The 22,744-nt window shown below is 35.7% G+C and overlaps 1 protein-coding gene across 4 annotated transcripts in view; it reads left to right on the top strand.

Annotated features, from left to right (window-relative positions):
- Positions 1 to 22,744, top strand: part of METTL25 (methyltransferase like 25) — a 70,803-nt gene that overhangs the window by 23,683 nt on the left and 24,376 nt on the right. For 3 of the 4 annotated variants that reach the window (XM_082043441.1, XM_082043442.1, XM_082043439.1), the window contains 4 exons: positions 978 to 1,122; positions 17,734 to 17,828; positions 20,300 to 20,329; positions 21,434 to 21,507. In XM_082043441.1, coding sequence (XP_081899567.1) covers positions 978 to 1,122; positions 17,734 to 17,828; positions 20,300 to 20,329; positions 21,434 to 21,507 — 344 coding nt within the window. The remainder of the gene's footprint in view (positions 1 to 977; positions 1,123 to 17,733; positions 17,829 to 20,299; positions 20,330 to 21,433; positions 21,508 to 22,744) is intronic. The other variant, XM_082043440.1, reaches the window with a different exon arrangement.

Here is a 22,744-nt window from a genome sequence, read left to right as displayed (position 1 = left end):
GACAAGGAGAGGGCAAGCACAGAGAAGTAGCACAAGGTGGAAGGTGTGAAGGGGAACATGAATTCAAAATAGGAATGAAGGGGAGGTTTTACTGTTTCACACATACATATATAATACAGATGTGTGAGAACATCAAATATAGAGCAACAAAAATAGATGTGCAAGCAAAATCAGAATTATTATAGAAAAGTGTCACAATGGCATGTCCCTGGGCTAATTCCTTGTTGATAACCTTGTTAATAAATGAAACCAAAATTCAAAGCAACACCATATTTTACCAGGTATATTCCAACTCATAACGCTAGAAGGAAAAATCTTGTTTTGAATGGTGAGAAGAGGGATAATTTGTTGTTGAATAGTAGTAGGCACACTGCAAAACTGCAGTGGTGCTGCAGTTTTGGAAATAACAAAACAGATGGAGAAGGGCCTGCTGTTTGTACTACACTTCCATTTAGGAAATTGTTTTGATTGTAGCAATTCAAAGTAGCAGAAATGCCATAGGTAGGTCCAGCCGGACCTACGGCGGTAAATCTGAAGGAACAAAAGGAAGTAGCAGTGGTTGTAATAATAATACTGCTAACAGGAAAGTTCAGAAAAACAAGAACGTGGCCCATGTCCAGTCACCACATGGATGTTCCCAGCTGCTATTTGTAGTCTTGAACTTCTGCTTCCTCCTGGGTGGTGAAGGTGAAGTGCAGAGACGTGTAGTTCCTTACCTGAGCAAAGCAAAGGATGGCCTGGTGCTCCTCAGAGGCAATGCACCCTGTTTTCTTTGCACTGAAGAGCTTTTATTATGCACTGAAAAATTCCAGAACAGAGCACCAGGAGTCCTCACTGAGTTGTGTATTTAAACCTTGTAGCTCAATAACCATTTGTAGCATGTTTGGGTTTTAGAGTGTCTTGTTGTTATTTTTGCTCTTTCAGTTGAAGAGGGAGATGCTTTATTGTTGCTAATTTTTTTTTCTTTTTCTCCTTAGGACTGTATGATAGTGGGTCTGCATACGTGTGGTGATCTTGCTGCAAATACACTACGAATTTTTACTGACAAACCTGAAATCAAGGCAGTTTGCAGTGTAGGCTGCTGCTACCATCTGTTGTCAGAACAGTTTGAAAACCAAGAAGGTAATTCTTCTGAGCCTAACTTGTAGCTGCCCATTTGCATATTGAGAGAATTATACCTTTTAATTAATAACCTCCTTGTGTTTGTTGCTTTACAGTGGTTTATTTAGTGCTGGTTTTAATTACACTGTGGGTCATTCACTCCCAGATGCCCTGTAGCTTATCTGTTATTCCTAATATCCTTCCTGAAATTAGGGACATTAATGCAGGATGTTTTTATATGGTTATGAATACAGCTGGTTTTATTCCAGTACTTCACTTGTAAAATGTGGGGCTTTTTTAGTCCAATGTTTTCATCCTTTTGAAATATTTTGTACTAGATTTTGCCCTTGGCTGTCTGCGTGCAACATCCATTTATGTTGAGTTGTACATATACAACTATGAGCAGAACTAAGTCCTTGTAATATAAGTTATTACTCGCAAAAACACTCATCCGAGTTCTATGCTCTGGGGCATTGCCAGTTTAGAATATTGTGGAAGAGTCCCTATTTAACAGTTTTTCTTGGGGAGACAACCTGAAAATTATTTGGGGATTCACACTACAGGCAAATTTTCCTTCCAGTGTGGGGTTTTTTTCATTTTTTATAGAAAGTTGGTATCTTTACTTGAAAGGTAAAATCTACAGAATGAAGAACATTAAGTAGCTGGCTTTCCTGAGGAAAGTAACTGAGCTGTCTAGATGACCGTCTGCCGAAGTCCTAGAACCTGATCATCATATCCACCAAATCTGAGAGGGGGTGGACTGGCAAAGTTTATTTCAGCTCTTTTGGGGAACTTCATGGACAGAAGGACAGGTGGAACCCAGCTGCTCCTCTTTAACTGCTGGCTGCTCAGGCAGCTAAGGCACAGCTCCAGACTGACCACGACACGTGCTGGCTCTTGCTTGCTTTAATGATCTGTCCATGTTGGTTTTATCTTGCTCTGCAACAATTCTAAGAGTGTTTGAAATGTATTACTTTCAGTTGTTTCACAATATTTCAGATCACCCCAAAAACAAAGAAAAAGAAGCTACAGTGGAAATTGTAGAAATGTGATTAGAGTTTTAAAAAATTATGAACTTTTCAGACACTTGTCATTAAGGTTGTGCGTCTGAAACATTTCATTGTTTCTTGTTATTGCAAAGAGGACAAGACTTCCTGTTCTAACTGTAGGATTACTCTTTCCAGACCAGTGCATAAAGCTTTAGTAAATGATTGTTACTCAGACGGCACCAACAAATCTAAGTTCAAACAAACAGATGTACACGCATGGTGGTAAGAGATACTGCAGTTTCATAGCAGTGTGGAAATTAAGCCAAGTCGCATGTTGGAATTTCTAGCTGTTTGATTTTTCTCAGCTTGGAGTATAAAAATTATTCCCAAATAAGAACCTTTAGGCAGAATAAAAAGAAATTACAGTGTTCTTTTTGGGGGAAAACACATATAAGTAGTTTCAGTGATGTTAAAAAATAAGGTTTTTTTACTATTACTATGACAGTACATATTAAAAAGAAGTGATTTTTCTTAGTGGTACTGCAAGGATACTGTTGTATTCCCCTGGAAGAGTCATCTGCTCTATGAATTGTTTGTAAATGCACAGTGGAAGGGTAAGAGCACAAGGGCTGACTATCTCAGAGCTAAAATTTCTTCAAAGGGAAAATGGGAAAAAATTATGACTATAGCTTGTGTCTACACTTCCTATGCTATGGATTTCAAACTGACAAAGCATTCTAGAGGATGTTAGAGGACTCTGTAACTAATCAGATTATACGGATCCAAAAATTTTCGTGGACAAGAAGGAATCTAATTCCTCTTGCAGCTGCCCGAGGCAAGTGAATTTTGGTACAGCTTCCAAAATGGGCCAAATCGTAGAATTGTGGTGAAATATTTTGACTTGGAAGTTGTCTCTGGAGGTCATCTGGTCAAGATCACTGCACACAGCAAGGGTAACTTAGATCAGGTTGTCCAGGGCCTTGTCCAGCCATGTTTTGAATATTTCCAAGGGCAGAGATTCATCAGCCCATTCCAATGTTTGCCCTCACCACAAAGTTTTTTCTTTGTATCCAGAACTTGAAGCTTTCATGCATTATCTGTTGTATTTTCACTGTACACGTCCAAGAAGAGTCTGGCTTAATCTTTTCTGTTTCCTTTCCTTTAGGTAGTTGAAGATAGTAGTTAGATGCCTCCTTGACTTTCTTTGTAGCTCCACTGTCTTCTTGCCACCATTGAACTCATTCCACTAAGTCAGCGTGGTGGGCTGTAGAGCACTCTAGATACTCTCATTCTCACAAGTGCTAAAAAGGAAGAATAAACACGTCTCTTAAACTGCAGGCTTCACTGTTAAGCATCAAAGTCCTGTCCATTTTCTACTCACCTAAGAGTCCACCTGTCTGAATAATACCTTTACAACTTGGCTATGAAGGCACTAAAGAAACCTTGCTGAAAGTTGTGCTAAAGTCAGTGTAAACTGTAACTACTGCTCTCCCCTAGTTCCTGGAGCCAGTCACTGCACCACAAAAGGCAATAAAGTTTGTCAGTCCCTTGGTCTTCTTCTTGGTCTTTGTGGGCCTGGGCATGGCCTTGAGGCAAATTTGCTCCATAAGCTTATTTAGAAGAGAGGTTAAACTGAGGATGGGTGTGGTTTACCTTTTTCCTGTCATCAGGAACTTCCCTTGATGGGCATAATCTGTCAAATATTATAAAGTGTCATCTTCATGTGACACCACCCAGCTCACTGAAATCCATCCTATCTGGTCACACTCACTTGAATATTTCCAGTTTGCTTGTGTGGTCCCTGAACCAATATCAATATCTCTACTGTAGGTAGTCCTTCACTCACCCAGGCTCTGCCACTAAACTCAGGGAAGCTACTGGCTAATCATCAACCTGAGATTGCAGAGACCTGTAGAAGCCTTCACGTGGAGAGACCAGTTAGAGTGTTAGGATGCAGACTGAGAGCTAAATCTTTACAATGGTGGATAGAAGATCTTCCTAAAATACAGAGAGAGAATTTGCTGCAACACGGGAAATCACTTATATGTTTGAAATCAGTCCAGTAAGCATGGGCTCACCTGTGAGGACACAGTGGGAAGTTCTGTTATAAAGCATTTTATACTTATTTTATCTTGACTTAGTAGCTTCAAGGCTTTGAAGATTTTAAAAATGTATTTTAAAAATGTGATTGCTTTATTTTATATTTATATTAAACTTTTGCCTAGTTTGCCTGGTTTGCCTAGTTTAAAAGCTCACCCTTAAGGACAAGGTTGAGGAAAGTTCACCTCAGAGCTCTTTCCCACAAAGTAACAACATTTTCCATCTTTGCTGCTTCTTTTTCTTTTATGTAAAAGCAGATGGTTGTTCTCATAAGCCTAGCTGAAGCAGATGTGCCAGCTCACAAAAAAGCTTCTGTGGACTGATGGTTGCCATAACTTGAGATGGCTAGGCTGTATGTTGTTTGGCATTTGTGTTTTATTTAATACTAAAATCAGTCTTGTTTGAGGGCAGTGAAAAATTGCTTTTTCACATTGTATTAACTGGGGTTAATTTATATTGATGGGAAGAAATTTTACTCGTTTTGATGGTTAATGTAGCGTTTATAATTCTGAGGTGGTGAGTTGACAAAATATCAGAAAAATGTTGCTATGCTATTTTTGGCAGGCTCTTGAGTCACCTTGGTTATCACAAGGTTGTTTTTTTTTTTGTCTCTGAGGAGCTGACTACAAGGAATAATGCCTTACATTTCTCTTATATTCTAAAAATAGTAAAGATATTGCAAGATTGCCTGATTCAGTTTGCCATTGGCCCTGCTGTGAATACTTTGGGAGCATTTCTGATGAAAGTAGGTGCCAGGAGTCACCGTCTTGACTATTACAATCAGTATGCAGTGTCCTTCTATGTGTCTATAAATAAGCTAAATTCATCTGGAAATTTTTGTAATGGGACCACATTTCCAATTATGCTGGGAATAATTTTGGTCTCAAGATTGTGAAATCCTTTGTTTTGATTTATTAGTAACTACAACAACCAAGAGGTGCTGTGTGATGTCAGATTTCAATTCAATTAAAAAAACTTGAAGCCAGTGACTTTTAACACCTGTCTTTAAATTTCACTGCTGTTATGAGCAGTACCAAATACTAAATTTCAGTTAATAAGGAATATTATGACAGCTCTTGGAAAATTCTAAGTAGTTTTACTTTGGCTTTCTCTAAGGAGAATTGGCTGTTTATACAGAGATTCTTCTATGGATCAAATGCACTTAGCCATTAGTATAATTGATTCCTTTGGGGTTTTTCTTCACTGTTACTGCATCGGATAGTCAATTACACCAGAATAGTAAGGATATTACTATTTATTAGAGACTTTTTACATAAACCTATTTACACAGTGAGCCATTATGGCATTTTTTCTGGAAAAAAATCAGTTAGCTAATGATTTTTAGTTTAAAACAAATTCTTAGCATCTATTCAGGAGCAATTATAAGGATTTTTGGGAGCTGTTTTATCTTACATTCCACTAATACATTTCTGGGGCAATGTCCCAGCTGGACTATAATAACAGACAGTAACTGGAAACTTCAGATATTTTCATAAGGACTTGACTTTCCTTAAAAAGGAATTGATGTGTTTCTGTATTCTGATTTTTTTCCCTCCATCCTCTGTACCACTAAACATGTCAGCACTGGCCTAGAAAGCAGTAAAATTCTTCAGTCTAATATTCTGTGTTTTGAGGTAAAAGCACATAAACATTACTATTGATAAGGAGCTATGTGTAACTATTTCCTAATTTGAAATAAGACGTAGGTGTAGTTGTACAGGTAGTTTCAATGACAGCTGCGTGATAGAAACCCTTTTTGAGGTTAGCTTGAGTATTGCCCATCTTGAACTCCAGCTTTTTTAAGGATTTGCAATGTCAGGTCACAGTTCTAGGAAGAAGAGTTCTAGGAAGAGATATGCTGGCTAGAGGAATTCTAGAGCCACTCTAGGACTTCTAATCTTGAAGCTCTGAAGAGTATCTTGTCGATAAGGCACTTTGGAAGAAGTCAGCAAACTTTTTCCAGAAGAGTGAGACACTTGGACTGTCAAGTTATTTGAATACAAACTTTGGACACATTTGTTATCATCTAACTTTTTAAAGCTAATGAATGTAATTAAGAGAACTGAAAGGGATGCAAAGGCTACTCAAAATTCACATAGAGAATTTTATCACATTTGTGAAAATTGAATAAGACCTTGAATAAGGTGGATTCAAATAAGGTGGATTTCATGGACAAAAACTTCAAAACTGGATTTCCTAAAGGATTCCTTAGGCCAACATAATGGCTTCATATCACTCTGTTCCATGGAAATATGAAAAGATTAGTCACTGTTTCAGAAGTATTACAGGACAGGTGATTTGTCTGTTGCCTAGGTATATTTTCAAAGATATTCCATAGCCAATGTCTTAAAATAGCTATCACTGATACCATGGCAACACAGGAAAACACTTCCAAGCAAAAGATCAAAAAGCTTGATTTCCTTCCCAAGGCATCTTTAGACATTGCTGCACAGGGCACATTTCCATGGATTTGTGACAGAGCTAACTAGTCACTAAAACCCAGATGTTTTCTATAAAAATTGATCCCGAAAAAAATATGAAACTTGAAAAAAATATTAAATAGGTAAATCTTACAGGTGTTAAATGACAGCACTGCCTATTTAAGTTATTATTTTCCATGAGTAAATGTAGCAAAAATATATTAAAAACTGAAACTATCTTACATTTGTGTGTGTACAGAGTAAGAGATTATAATTGAGAAAGCCAAGGTTTGTATAAGGCACAGTAACTACACGTACCCTAGGTATGGCGTTTTTAAATTATTTTGCTGACAACTGATTCTCTTACCTCAAATGGAGTGACATTTTTCTTCTCCCTCACTCCCCCAGCAAAATCCCATTTAGTGGTGGGGTTTTTAGAAATAGTACAAATTCAAGGAACTGTGAAGTCTTTGGTCAAGGAAGATTTAATCTTTCCCATGAAGGAAAATGGCAGTTTAAGTAGTTCCTCTGCTTTCTTTGGAATCCTAGAAGCAGACTGAGATACTACTATGCTATGGAAGATAGATGCCATGGATAAAATAAGACAGGATGAGTTATTTGTGTTTCAGTAGTGCCTTGCCTGAGTTTGGCAGTGTGTACAAGGAGACAAAGTAGGCTGTGCATGAAGGATTTTGATGAGGGTAATAAAGATTACTTTCCACTGAAAAATCTCAGGGGAAGGAAAAATGACATTTAATTCTATTTAATGACAATCTCAGAAGACACTATCAAGAAATTTTTATCATTGTTTAGAATTACTTAGTCTTCTTAAATAATCTTTACTCAATAGTTACTCTGTTTCAGCACTGGTAAATACATACAAGATTTTGGTATCACTTTGCAATACGTATCCTCAAGGATTTCAAAATCACTAATTGTCCCTTGGTTATGATCCAAGCTAAATACTTTTGAATACAGTTTTGTGGTAATTTTATTATATTAACAGATTTTGTTAAAGGAATGAAGAAGTTGAGTGACATAATTTCCATGTTATTTTTATGATTGAAACACACTATGAAACAGATCTTTGATTAAATTGACATAAATCCACTGAGATAGTCGAAATTTTCAAATAAACACCAAACTTTAATCATATTCCTGATGTTATATTAGAAGTATCTTTACCTGGGTTTTTCAAGATTCACAAGTACTTGAAATAGCTGAGAATTTTGCCAACTTCTTTGTCTCCAGTTCTACAGGTGATGAATATCTGTAATTCTTTGCTTTGCTGTCAAAATACAATTTCATATGTTAATGAATTAGCTTGCTTTCACACTCTGTCTGCTACATTGGTAAACCTGAGAGTATAGTTTGAATGTCTACATTGTTTACATCACATTCTTAGACCTTTTTTTGACTGATGCGGCATCAGCATGTGAAAGAAGACTAATTCATTTTTGTTTAAAATATTATTTTGATAACATAATAGAATGAAGATACAAAATAGAGAGCCCGGCTTCAGCCTCCGTTTAACAGAGACATGGAAATAATGGAATTCGTTAACATGAAAGGTTCGTCTATTCCAGTATCTTGTCTTGCACAGAGGCCAATAGCAGGCATGTATAAAATCGTAAGGAACTTCCTTCCTCCAAATAAACTCTCATGCTTCCAGTATGTTTTGGGTCATGAGCTTCTTGGAACAAAGGGAAACATTTGCATTAAACAACCCTTGATGAATTTTTATTCCTTGAATCCTTCAGATTACTTTTGAACGTATGTAAACTTTTAGCATCTATAGCCTGCTACAGTAAGAAATCAACTGCTTGTTGTATGAAGCAGCATTTCTTTTCACGTGTTTTAGGGCTGCCAACTGCAAGTTTCTTTTTTATACTCCTTAAATTTGGTGTAAAATACAGTACACCCCTGTCCTTATTAATTTTCTCCATCCCATTCATGATTTTACAGATTTTTCATTCCCTCTGTTTTACAGCTTGGATTTTTTGTATTATTTGCTCCTGTTATTGAAATGTTCCTTACTTGTAACAATCCTGTTTCTCTTCTCTCCACCTTTTTGGGTGGTATTACTTGTTATCAGAGCTGATAAAAATAAATCCAAATGCAGTATTCAAGATTCAGAGCAGCATGTATTTATATAGTAGCATAATGGTGGGGTTTTTTCCTTAATAATTCTTAATATTTTTTCCTCTTCTTAGTATTGGGCTCATCTTTTTATTGAACTGTCAGCTCTCAGTTCAAAGCCATTCACTGTGTGTTTAAAGTTAATATTTTATCCAGTTTGAATCACTTTCATCTACATTGAATTTTAGATGCCATTTTATCTCTATTTTTTATTAGAAATGGTGCTATTTTTTTGTTGCACTTAAGATCATCAGCAAACTTTGTCCTACTCTTCATAAACTTTTCCAGATCATTTATGAATTTGATCAACAACCTGTTCCAGCACAAGTCTCCTTAGGCCTTTGATGGTGATCTCTGTCCTCTGTGAAAAATGATGTTTTATTTCCATCCTTTGTTTCTGTCAATTACTTACCCATAGGAAAACTTTTTATTTTGTTCTGTGTTTTGATAGTTTCTCTAATGGTCTTGTTGAATGCCATTTTGAAGCCCACTCTATCTTTCTTGTCTAAGTGTTACTTGAAGCCTTAAAAAAATTCCAATATGTTTGTGATATATGACTTCTTGCCTTTAAGAAAGTCACATTGACTCTTTCCAGATATGTTGTGTTTGCTTATATATCCAATGAGTCTATTCTTTAAAATACCCTCTCTCCATATAAATGTGAGGCTTCCCATTTGGAAGCTCCCTCAGCCTTGCCTTGAGCTCTTCATTAGCATTAATATTACATTACCTGTTTTTCAGATCTCTAGAACCAAAGAGTTTTCATCAAGAAGCTGCGCACTACAGTTTGGCAATTTCATCCTGGTTTTAGTTTTTGGACTAATGCAATATAGCCTTGGCAATTTTTTTTGTGTTTACCACTTCTGTTTTTCTGTAACTTCTTCTAGGGATCCTTCAATTTTAGATACATCATTTGATGAGTTCTTTCTATGAAGCAGGACTGTGGCGTAAGAACTGCATTTAGCTTTTCTTACATGCTTTGTTTCTTTGAGCAGTCCTTTAGAGTTTTGTCACAATGGTAGTCCTGTAACTACTATCTATTTATAAAAAAGTCTGTACACACTCTGATATCTGCAAAAGGTTGAAGAGATTTGAGATTAAAGAAAAATTGAGGTCCATACAAATTGTTATTGAAAGAACATACAGAATTATTTTTTACTTTTATAAACATTGAAAGAAAAATGTTTTGTTTTGCCTGTGCCAATTACACTATTGACCTAAGAAAGTTATCTATTAATAACCTGTTTTCTTGTCACTGTGCAGAGGACAGTTGAATAGCTTGTGCTCTCTCAAGGAGATTCAGAATAATAGCCTAACAATTTCATGCTCTGAAATGGAGTCAGAATATTTAGAACATAAGAAAAGTTACATAGCCAAAAAGAAAAAAATCCCTTCACTTTTTCGTTATAATGACTGTTATTGAGATCAAGTACAAAAAGACTAATTATACTGGGGGAAGAATTATAAAGCTGTAAATCCTTGATAGGCATGTTTACTCTCCTGTCTGGATGGTAGTATTTATAACAATGTTGAAGCATAATGTCGCTGTATATTTTCTGCTGGTCTGAATAGGGTAATTCCTTCCTGGACTTGTGTAAGAATTGAGTCTGTGCACAGTGACAGCCTTTGTTTGTCAAAAGCAAAGAGCTTATGGTATGTGAACTAATGCCTGTTTCTCCAGCAGTCATTCAGGACTCTAACATGAATTCTCTGGAAACAAAATATCATTAAAATGATGAACTGCACATGTTCAATATACCACTTATTTCAGTAACATCTGCAGGAATGTAATAGTAGTCTTTTGAAAAAATAAAGTATCAAATAATTGTCTATTTACCTTTTTTGAAACATTAAAAAATGGATTGTTTCAACATAAAATCGCTTACATTGTACATTTTACACCAAACTAGGCAAATAAACACATTTTCGTAACTGAGAAAGGAGAACAAATTAAAAAAAAATCTTTCAAACTGAAATAAGAACAAGAGAAAGCTTTCTTTTGAGAGCAAAGGCCATTTTCAAATACAGAACTTCAGAAAACTTTTTCCCATCTTGAAATGCAGTTTCTGTGAAGTCATTTAATATATCTTCCACAGTTTTAGTGATGATGATTGATTTTTACAAGTCTTAGGATATTACCTTTTTACACATCTTTGTAGTATAATGTCAACATAAATATACTACTGTATCTGTTCCACTCCTTCTGTCTACAGCATATAAGTAGGCCAAACCTTTTGTAGTATTTGAATGACTTCAGCAGGGTTCCTTTTAAGCATAATATTCTACACTAAGTATTGCAATTTCAAGGCCTTGATGAGAAAAATCTAATGTACGGTGTGACCTTTGAGTGTTAATTCCAACTTGGCTGTTACAGGGTTTGACGTGCAGAAGACTTCTGATGTATTATAATAATGGTATAACCACTACTACAGTTCTTACATAGGCACATTTCATGTTTGTTATGGAAGACCTATTTCCACTAAGACAGATTTGCCAGCTAATGATGACTGGGATGAGGAGAGTTAGAAGTAGGTGGTATAAAATATAGTTACATTAATGTTACCAGTTCCATTAAAAAATATATATATGATAGCTACGTATTGTATTTATGCATGTGTTACACCTCTTTTTTCTACTTTGCAAATGTGATTTGTCTGATTTAAGATACAAATTCTTTTATATTTAAAATTTGTGTCACACATTGCTAACTGAGTGCTATGAGAGATGTCTGGTAGTATGAAAAGGCGGTAATTGGCTTCAGTGGGAGTTTTCTCTAACCGAAATATGTAGACAAGTCTAGTGTATAAAACAGCCTTTGCCAGTGTTGAAATTCATCTCCCTTTTGTTTTGAGTTTATTACAAGGAACTGCAGGATATTCCACTGTCCAGACTAAGAAAATAATGTTTTATAAGAAAAATGAGAAAAATATTTAATCACCATATAAAGAGTTTATATAAAGACACTCTTCCTTTAGCTTCTACATTTTTTTTTTCAAAATGTATAGATATTGTATCCTATAATCCCATTTTATTTTTACACTAAAGAGACTTTATACATTCAGCATATTTACCAATAAAGATGAGATTTTTTCCGGGTAATTTAGCTTAAAAATTAGGGGTAATTTTCCTTTCCTGTTAATAGAGTTATAACTAGCACTTTACAAAAATATAAAGCTTTTAATATTATAGTTAAAATTTTGAGTATCAGAATGTAGTGTTCTTTTTACTAGTAAATATTTTGGTTTGTGCATTTGGAAAATGACTACTGTCTTTTGAATCATCATATTAGTGGAAATAGCATAGTATTTATTATACTCTATATATCTTCAAATCAAAGGCCATATTTATTTCTCATTCGCTGGGTGTTCAAATTGGAGTTCTGTGCTTCTGCTGTTGATTTTTAATATGACTAGCACCAAGTTCCTAGAATAAGGTAACAGATCTCAAAAGCAATATTTTAATATAGTGTTAGCAAAGAATTTATTTTAATTTCCTGTCACAGCTACTAACTTCAATTTTTATGGCAGTTCTGGGTTTGTTGGTAGTACTGCAATGAACTCTCTTTTCTCCTGGGAGCCAGGCTTCTTCTTCACTGAGCTACTTCTGAGACTGAGCTTGACGTCTCCATCCTCACTCTACTGCTTTGATTTCTCTGGATTTTAAGTCATTCAAAGCCCTGCAAGTAGGAACAAGTCTAGAAGAAGAGAGGTCCCTCCCTACCTTACTGTGGCCCCTACTGAAATTCCAGTACTGACATAAAACTGTCAGTTACCATTTATCCATGTATTCATCTTTCACTTGGTGTTGCCCTTCAAGATTTCCTTTTAGGTTTTAGTAATATGTTTCTGTTATTAATCACAAAATCATAGAGTCATTTTGGTTGGAAGAGACCCTCAAGAGCATCAAGTCCAACTATTAACCTAATGCTGGCACTAACCCGTGTCCCTAAGAACCTCATCTACATGTCTTTTAAACACCTCCAGGGATGATGACTCCACCACTTGCCTGGGCAGCCTGTTCCAATACCTGACAACCCTTTCTGTGACAAAATTTTTCCTAATATCCAACCTAAACCTCCCCTGGTGCAACTTGAGGCCATTTCCTCTCATCCTATCACTTGCTACTTGGGAGAAGAGACCAACACCCTCCATGCTACAACCTCCTTTCAGGTAGTTGTAGAGAGTTATAAGGTCTCCCCTCAGCTTCCTTTTCTCCAGGCTAAACAGCCCCAGTTCCCTCAGCTGCTCCTCATCAGACTTGTGCTTCAGACCCCTCACCAGCTTCATTGCCCTTCTTTGACATGCTCCAGCACCTCAATGTCTTTCTTGTAGTGAGGTGTTGTGTTATTATGTTTGGAGTAATAGATACAAAAACCCCTTCCTCTACAAAGAACATTTTAGTAAGAATATTTTTAAGGAATCTGATTAATTTTAAAAAAGCATAACAAATAGTTTGGTCAGCAGGATTATGGAAATGATCATACTCCTGTACTAGGCACTGGTGAGGCCACACCTCGAATACTGTGTTCAGTTTTGGGCCCCTCACTGTCTATTACAGCTTTTGTTTTTTAGCTCACCATCAATACACCAGGAACTAGTCAAGCAAGGACATGATTCCTATGGTTGTTACCTCTCAAGTATGGCTCTTTGAATTAAATAACTGAAGAGCAGATCCTAGTGGCAGCCTTGTGGATTGAGTCATGTACAGATTTCAGATGCCATGTCATGTTACCGTTATCTACTTGTCTTTGGCAAGAATCTCAAAGCATTGTTGGCCAACCGGTATATGATTAATACAGAGAATTTTCAATGTTCTTGGCAGTCCTTGCACAATTACCTCACACTGACAGCTGTGTCTGATCTTCAGTCAGTTGTACTTTTTCTGTACAATTGGCACTCCTTTTATTTTTGCCTTGAGTATTCTCTAGCTGCCAAGGAGTGGTTCAAAATGGATCCTTCACATAGTCTTACATTCCTTTTATTTTCAACTTTGTTTTTCTTTCATGATCACAGAAAGAGATCATAGATACTCAAGTGCACTGGATGTGAAGTACAAAAATGCAACTGAAGTTAATTAACAAGTGTCTGAACTCCAGGTTTCTCGTGCTTTGATATTAAGAAAATGAAAAAAAAAAATCAAGAAAACCTTTGAAAATCAGCTCTATGAATCAGTGGGAATTACCATCATAAATATCTAAATCATGAACTGAAGTAGAGAAGCATGCTGGGCAATTATACTTCCAAAAATACTTTGGAAATTAGGGGTACAGACTGTAAGGATGAACAAATATGAGTCATTAAGGCATCAGGAAGGAATCAGCTGAAATAGATGTTAATATCAAAATAATAGCATGAGTGGGAGTTGTGACTGTTTTAATGGAATAAAAAAAATATATATAAAAAGGAAATTTAATTTCTCTTAGGAGTACTTCTACTTTAACTGATTACATTGCTCCATGCAATATTTTACATGGGCTGATATGGATCACACTTCATAAATAAATGTAGAAGTAGGTGTTTTTATTTCAAGTCGTAAGAAACAAAGATATAGTTAGGCATTTAGAACTGACAATATTATGCTGCAATAATAACTCGCTGAATGGTATTATTAGGAACTATTGACAATACTCATACCATTTTGAAATACATTTCAAATTCTTAATATTAACATTTTAATATCATAATAACTTTATTTCTCAAAGTGTTAATATCCTCCACAGTATGTGATAAACCAAAGACAGCTTCTCCATATAGTATATTCTCTTCAAAACATAACATTTCTGCATGTTAGAGGAGTGTGAGAAATGAACTGCTGAAGAGTTAGTCATGAGATGCGTCTGTGTGGTCACATCAAGTTAGTAAATCCATTGAAGGATTGCTTAAAGTGTGTGAATATTTAAAAGGATTCTCCCGCCTATGTTTAAAGACCTGTAAAGTTCCTTTGTTTTTCAAAAGACATAAAAAAATGGTAATGGAAAAAATCGGTGACATTTTTGAAAGTTCCTATTAAATTCCTTTTCTAGGAGAGGAGATGTTATGGCTACCAGAAAAATGTTCTTTACTATGAAAAAAAAAAATGATAAGGACAGGAATAATTTGTTTAAATATATACGTTTAAACAACTCTTCCATGAAACTATGAATGTTACTAAACTCAGTCGGGGGGAACTGATAGGAATTTGTTTGGTAGCTAATGGCTGGAATTGTTCTCTTCTGATTTATTCAGCATTATACATTTCTGTGTAATCTACACTTTGTCTTACCTTGCTGTGTGTAACTGGGTGATTCTGATGGGTATGTTTTCTCACTCCTATCAGATGTATCCAGTTTATGGGGACAGTAAACAATAACAGCACAGATCTTCAAGCTACCTTAATCAGTATTTTATCTGCCTAAGTTTCCAATGAGGCACCCTGTTCCACAAAGCTGAACTAGGATACAACTTTTCACGTTGTTCTTGATGCTACTTTAAATCTATCCTGTTTCCTCCCTTTTCTTCCTCTGAAATGATTCGCATTTAAATTACAGTTTGGTTTATATTAATAGATTTAGTTCTAGAACATAACAGCATTACTATTTTTTGCAAAGATTCGTTTTGGTGCAATATTTGCAGCAATTCATTTTATTAAATGTGTGACATAGTCTGTTTAAGAGGTTAGTTTAGAAGTAAGGTCATAGCAATTTAACTAACAGGTTCTATGACTACACCCAAGCATAGCTTTGGTTCGGCTTATCAAATGATTACCTAAAATTCCCCATTTTGTTAACTTTTTGTGGAAAGGAGAATTCTGCCTGATTGGCTCCTCTGCATTGAATTCTAACATGATTGCTTCATGCACTGTTGAACACTTAAGCTGTTTGCTATCAAATCTTCCATAGAATACCCATACTTAAAATGTTGCTGGAATGTTTTTGGAGGTTTATACAATACAGAACAGCTACTGTGTTGTCAGATAGAAGCACAATATGGTAATTTGTGATCTATATAATATTAAACATATCTGAAAATGGTTGCAGGCATTAAAAGAATTACCAGTTTTTAAAATATAGCTGATAAATAAATGAACCTCATAGCAATATATTCATCCTACAATTTCTTTTTTTATAATCAGCAGCATGATTGAGAGTGGCCTGGATATGGAAAACTAAATAGAACTCAAGGCAGTATTGTAGATACGTGGTCAACTTTGGATATACACAAAAAAATCTACATATTAGTTTCCCTCTCTTTTTCTCCTACTTTACAGGTTCAATAATTTAAATGAAGACAGTACTTTTTCAAAGGTATCATAAATTCCTCAGAATTATGCATGAGTACAGTGCACTAATATTGAGATTGTAGCTCAGCAGGAAGCAACTTTCACTTGCATAGATGATAAGTGTGCCTACAGAACAGGGTGTAAATTAGAAGGAATTACTTGAAAAGACCAATCATTTCAGCTTTCTAACTCAGCCTGCAAATTTTTATTTTGAAATACTGTAGCATATATATTAGAAAGACTTATTAGTGTGAATCATACAATAGAAACCATGGCCTTTGATTGTTTCACTTGGAAAAAAAAAAATAATGAATTCTTATTACCATCCCTGCAGTAGAAATACTCAGTTTTATTCCATGTACTCAATAATTAGACTTGAAGTTAATTAAAGTTTCAGAGCTTGTCATGAGGCACTTACAAATTCTTAGTACATTCCTAGTGCTGAAGCCAGTTGCAATGTGTTTTATCAAATTTTATCTTTATATCTAAAGGAATTTTCTTTTCTTTCTCTTTCTGCTAATTAGCCAAAATTAAAATCCTACTCTTAAATCATGGCCTTCAAACCGGTATTCATCCCCTAAGAGCCTCTGACATTTCTTAGGGCTAAAAGGAGAGCAAAGCATGAGGTTGTCTGCAGAAGACCTGCTTGCTCTCGCTGTCTAGAGGGCAGCAAAGACTGGGGACTGCTATAGAAACCGAGCATTTTTGCTGTGGGAGAAGGGTGGTATCCTTTATAGTTTTTCTTTGCTTAGCTTTCACAAAATGAATTCTCCTTACATGTGTGTATTTCAGTCCTTTGGTAAATTTGAAGAGTCGTATTTCTGCTGTCCTTTCTTTAACCCCGTTACATGGATTTATCTTGAAATACCCTCAGTTCATCTTTCTATGTTAAAAAGCCAGGATGCTAGCCAATTTGGTTTTGTTTCTTTTTTTTTTTTTTTTTTTATTTTAAACTTCTTATTCAGTGTTCTAAATAATCAGCTTACAAATGTGCTAAGGAAAGTTCAAAACATTGTAGAGTTTTTCTTCCTTTGAAAACTGGATATTATGAACATCTATAAAGTAATCCCCGTACTTTAGTTTTTCCACATTTACATGAGTGTTAAACATGAAGAATTGTGTTGTTATTCAAAATATTAATGATAATGAAACAAACCAAGCGCAGATTGTGATGCAAATGCTTCTTGGTGTTAGGAAGAAACAGCAAGAGACTTTGCAGCTGCTCTTTTCTGGAAAACAAACATTCTGCCTCGCAGCAAAGCACAGGCCTTCAAAACTGAAATAAACAAATACACATTGTTCTGTGTGATGTTTAAAAGATGTTTATGATAGAAGAAGAACCCAATGAGAAGTGATACTGAAGTCCTGCTATATTGAACAGCTGCCCAGCTTACATCTTGTGACTCATGGCATGACATGGGGCGCCATGAGGATTTGGAAACTTGTCTTGTCCCTTGGAAGATTTTTCAGTGGATTTTCATAAAAGACACTCACTTAAAAATGTTTTGGAAAATGTGAAATTATCAGAAATTCAACATAAACACAAAACATCTGGGGAAAAATGTTTTTTATTACACTACCACAGTTCTTGTTACTGGACTAGAACATTTAAGCAGTTCTGCTACCATTAACTACTGTTCATCTTGCCCAATACATTGTGTATTCTGTAAGAAAGAGAAAAATAGCCCCTGAAAGCTGTGACTGTTCTTTTTTCCTTCATTTTGCAGATCGCCCAGAGGAAGTGTGGGGATTTCCCATGTGTCAGTACTTGAAGGACACGGGCTGGTGCTGTGGTCGCAATGCTAGAATGTCCGCGTGCTTGGTATGATTCCCTTTCTTTTCTTTTTCTTACTAAGAGCTTTATCCAGATGTTATAGGATTCATTGTTTTTGGCTTCTAATCCTAAAGCCATGACTTTAATCCAAGACTCTACAGAATAACATCATTAATGTTGTAAGCCTGATGAATTATATCTAAAAAAAATAGTCTTGACCTTCCAGCTTTATATATTTTATACTTGCTGAAGGCATGAAAAAATGAGTATTGACAGAAACGTATTTTAAGAGTGGACAGAAAGGCCAAACCTTTGTAAAATCCTAAACAAGGTAACCCCTCAGGGTAATAGTTCCTAGCCAAGGATTTAGGGGGGAACAAGGTAATTGTAGAAGGATTGCAATCAGTAACTCCCCCAACACCTTCATGATTCATAATATTGAATGTTCTGACTGTTTAAAACCTAAACAAACCTACCTATTCAAAAAACTAGAGGAGCTCTAATATCCACGTGGCTTAAGGGCCTGGAAATATCTTTTTAACATTGCACCAAGAGATGAAGTGCTTTTAAAGACCTAACCTCATCAAGGCAGGATGATGAACTGGCGTCTAATTGGAAAAAACAGATAGGTACTGAAAATTTCATCCACTGTTTCAGTTAGAAGACCACTATTCCTTTCCTCTATTAATTTTTAATTTCTGGTATCAAGATGAATCACATCAGGTTCTGGCTAGCCCCTGCTGCTGCCTTTGTGCCTTCATTATGGAGAATAGTGTAGACTGAAGACTCAGTATAAGCTAATGCATCAAGGTTATGTAAACTTGAACCAACATGATAATTAAATGCTGTCAGGAGAAAGTATAAGACGCCAGTTATTTAGTATTCATAAGGCTGAAAGGTGTGACCCTTGGTAAGGTACAAGAAAAAAATTGTTCATTTTGGAGATGTCACTGTAAAACTTATCATAAGAAGTTCTTTCTAAAAGGGATTTGCCTTTTCTCTTTTTCTTGTCAGTGTCTTAAAACACCAATTCTTCCTCAGCTGACACATTAGCTATTTCCTTTCCCATTCCATTTCTTTTGGAAAGGAAAAGTTCAGGCTGTTTTTCAACAATGGTAGGAAGATAAATTTTGTAAGCAAATGGCCCCCAAGAGACAGTACTGATGTTGCCATATACATCTATTTTAGGTTTCAGAGAAATCACAGAAAATTGGCAGTTAAAAACTTTTTTAGTTAAAACATTCATGAAAGGCAGAGTTCTCCTGTGTTACCAGATACACCTACTGTTCTTATGTTTGTAACCCTCTCTTTGCATTTTGCATGACTAGGATTTTCCTTGCCTTCTCAGAGGCACAAGGGAGAAAACGCAGTGCTGCCAGGCACTCATCTTCCTAGCAGGAATGGTTGAGTAGGGCAAACTGAGTCTGCTGATCAATGACACTCAGCATTAGTACAGATCGTTCAAATTGGTTAAAGTTCCAAGGACTAAAGGTTCTGGACAAGAGTTTTAGTTTCAGGCCCTTACAGCACATGTTAGAATTCACATCCATCTTCTAAGCAGCAGCAGCAGATATATGCTAGTGTGAGAGCTATAGCTTCTACAGCAGAAGTCAAATCTGAGAGTTGGGCAAAGTGATGAAATGGTGGAACTGCAACTACTTGGACCGTGTCTGAGGATCAGTCTGAAATACAAGATCAATTCTAAAACTAGGAGAGAAGAAGTGGGTCATTCAGAGACAAGCAGTCCTGTTGACTGTAGTGGAGTCTGGGGAATAAAGGTGACGATGACCCATCAGTGGCGAGGCATTTTTGGTTTGCTATCTAATTTGTTGTAGTATCAGATAATTGAATTTTTATCTTCGTTTATACTACCATCTTTAATACTCAGTTGAAATTTTTGTAGGTACAGTATCTGTTCAACTGTAGTTAAAATACTTCACACTGAATTGTCATTCTTTGTCACCATGGATCATAAAAATCAAGTACTCTCATACCTACATCAGGATTTATGGTATAAAGAATCTAGTGAAAGATAATGAACAAGCATCTTAAATTGCAGTCCCTCTGAAGTTTATATTTTATTTGACTTTACATATGGAAGCTCAGTTTGTCTGAATACCAGGGACTAAAAGTATTTAAAGATGTGGTTGAATATGCAAAGTGAATTATTTATATTTTGGTAGGAACAGACTCAAGGAAAATGCATTTCTTTTTAGCACTTTCATAAAAAGTAATCCTCTGCAATTCTTTTACAATACTAAGAAAAACAAACAAATTTTTCATGCATCTGTTTCCATACAGTTGGTTATCATTGCTTCTCCTATAAATAAACCAAAGTAACAGGAGTGAGCTGATTATGAGTCCCTAAAGGTATTCACACTTTAAAGTGTGCAAGATCATGTTATGTCACACTATTAATCTTTTAAAATGTCATCTCCTCTGACTTTTATACAATGTGTTTATTAAATGTTCTGATAAAGAATAAACATATCAGCAATTTAATTCCTTCACTCTTAAAGGCTTTGGAGCGAGTTGCAGTTGGCCAAATGGTAAGTAGTATTGTTTATTTTAGCCATTCTAAGATAAAATGTGTTTTCCCCCCTTGAATGCTTTTAATCCATGACCTTTTATTGAACTTCTGCATTTCTGGAATCTAAAATACTAGCATATACTATATCAAATCCTGATAGATAGCATGTGTCATCATGAAATCACATTTTTATTGCTGTGATTGTACTTAGTGAATCTGTTTTCTTTTGACAATTAAAAGTCTGTAAAAAAAAAAGCACAGTTTAAGGCATTAAACTACCCTTCTTAACGTCTTTTGCTGTCTTTAAGCTAATACATAAATTCAGTACAAATATCCCTGGTTTGGATCACTCTCCCAGTGTTTTATCAACTAATGTAAAAATAGAAATTGTTATGACAAAGGCTTGAACCTGTTAGAAACATCATCATTCTCATTTTTAATCCCTCTATATTTTTCCCCGGTGAATACTTTGAATTATTGGTGTGCAAGTTATCCTTTCGGGGATGGTGGACACCAACTGTGCAAATATTTAAAAGGCAAGTCTGAGAGACCTCTTATTTCCATATGTAAGTCCACTGACCCCAGTAGCCTTTTACTGTAAATGCCTTTTACTGTGAATTTTTAATTGGCAAGCATTAACTATTTTTATGAAACAGATCTTTCATACACAAAGGTATGAAGTTTTCAGTGTATTCTAGTTTTATGAGCATAGTATCTTCTGTATGGTTCAGACTACAGTGTATGATGATTAAGCTAAGAAATTAAGCATTTGCCTTCAAAACAGGTTAAGTAAATTGTTAGATTTATTTTGCATAGTAGAATTTGGATCATGATCAGTAGAGTTTTCCTCTCTTCTTTTTCTCTCTGCCAACCTTTAGACTTTTACTTCAGAGTATGGGTTTCGTTGTTTTTCTTTCATTCATGGTTATGTTAGAATCTGACCCCAAACCATAATTTTAGCTGGATGCAGAAAGACTAGTAAATTGTACTTTTAAACCTGTTATAACTGATTGTAAAGAATACAAGCCAATAAGAGGCTGAGGATGCCAATACTCTTTTTGTTACTCTGATATTCATTTCAATGCCAATTTTAAATCCTTGCTACTGTAAAATTTTTTTGCAGCTGCCCACAGAATCATTGTTTTATCGAGCTGTTCTTCAGGTTATTATAGAAGAAATGTATGGTGTCTCCAAAAGGTAAGAAGCTCTGAATTCACAGGTAACAAACTAAAGATCTGTTTCTCTGCCACCTCTATTCTATAGAGAAGGTATTTATTAGAAAGCAGAAGAGTGTAAAAATCAGTCGGTATGTACATATTGATATTAAAATGCAAGAAACCTTTATTCATCCTAAATCCACATCTCAAATGTATTGCCCTTCCTTTACCCATAGCGGAAATAGATCCTTTTGTACTGGAAACATGTATAAACCATATCTTCACCAGAGAACCCATTGCAATTTCACTAAAAGGTCAGCCTGGTCCTGGGCTACCCTGTTATGCAGAGGTTCTGGCAGCTTTAATAGTGCAGAAGACAAACAGACATTTCCATTTTTCCCGAGAAAAACTGCAAAAAACCCAATGGCCAGCATGTCTGTGAAGAGCTACTTACTGCTTGTGCCTATGCTGGAAAGTACTGTGCCCTCATAGGGTGGGATTTGGAGAGCCGGTGCCGAGGACCTGACTTCTGCACTATCTTCTTTTTCTGGAGTTGTACTTGGATTAGATTTTCTCTTATTCTGTGGGATGAATGCTTGTTAATTCTTGGAGTGCATCCAGAATGCTTGGGGCATATCCAGAAGTACACCTTGGAGTTCAATTTAATTTGAAAAGAACCCATTTTTTGAGCTCTGATCTTATTCCACAGTGTCAACCAAAGCATGAGAGGTAGGGAAAAACAGAAAATTCTCTTCAGAAGTATACTCCTGATCTAAAAAAACTGCTAATGCAGATACTCCCAGATCTTTTGCTGAATGTAGAGCCAGACAGCTTACCCTTCAGAAGGCCAAACTCCTGAAAGAACATAGATTTGTTTATTTTTAAATTGTATAAAATATCACATATAAAATAATGGTGACAAAGTTGTAAAGAAAATAAAAAGTATGAGAAAGATGATAATACGTTTCATTTGTAAAAGGAAGTATAATTTGGAGGAAGTAATTAAGATTATAGAATCATAGAAACATTTTGGTTAGAAGAGACCCTCAAAATCATCGAGTTCAATCATTAACCCAACACTGGCACTAACCCATGTCCCTAAGAACCTCATCTATGCATCTTTTAAACACCTCCAGGGATGGTGACTCCACCACTTGCCTGGGCAGCCTGTTCCAATGCCTGACAACCCTTTCCGTGAAAATTTTTTTCCTAATATACAATCTAAACCTCCCCTGGCGCAAACTGAGGCCATTTCCTCTTGTCCTACCACTTGCTAC

Source organism: Streptopelia decaocto, assembly GCF_964273445.1.
Source record: "Streptopelia decaocto genome assembly, chromosome: 1".
Classification (NCBI taxonomy): domain Eukaryota; kingdom Metazoa; phylum Chordata; class Aves; order Columbiformes; family Columbidae; genus Streptopelia; species Streptopelia decaocto.
This window is presented reverse-complemented; position numbering and strand designations above follow the sequence as displayed.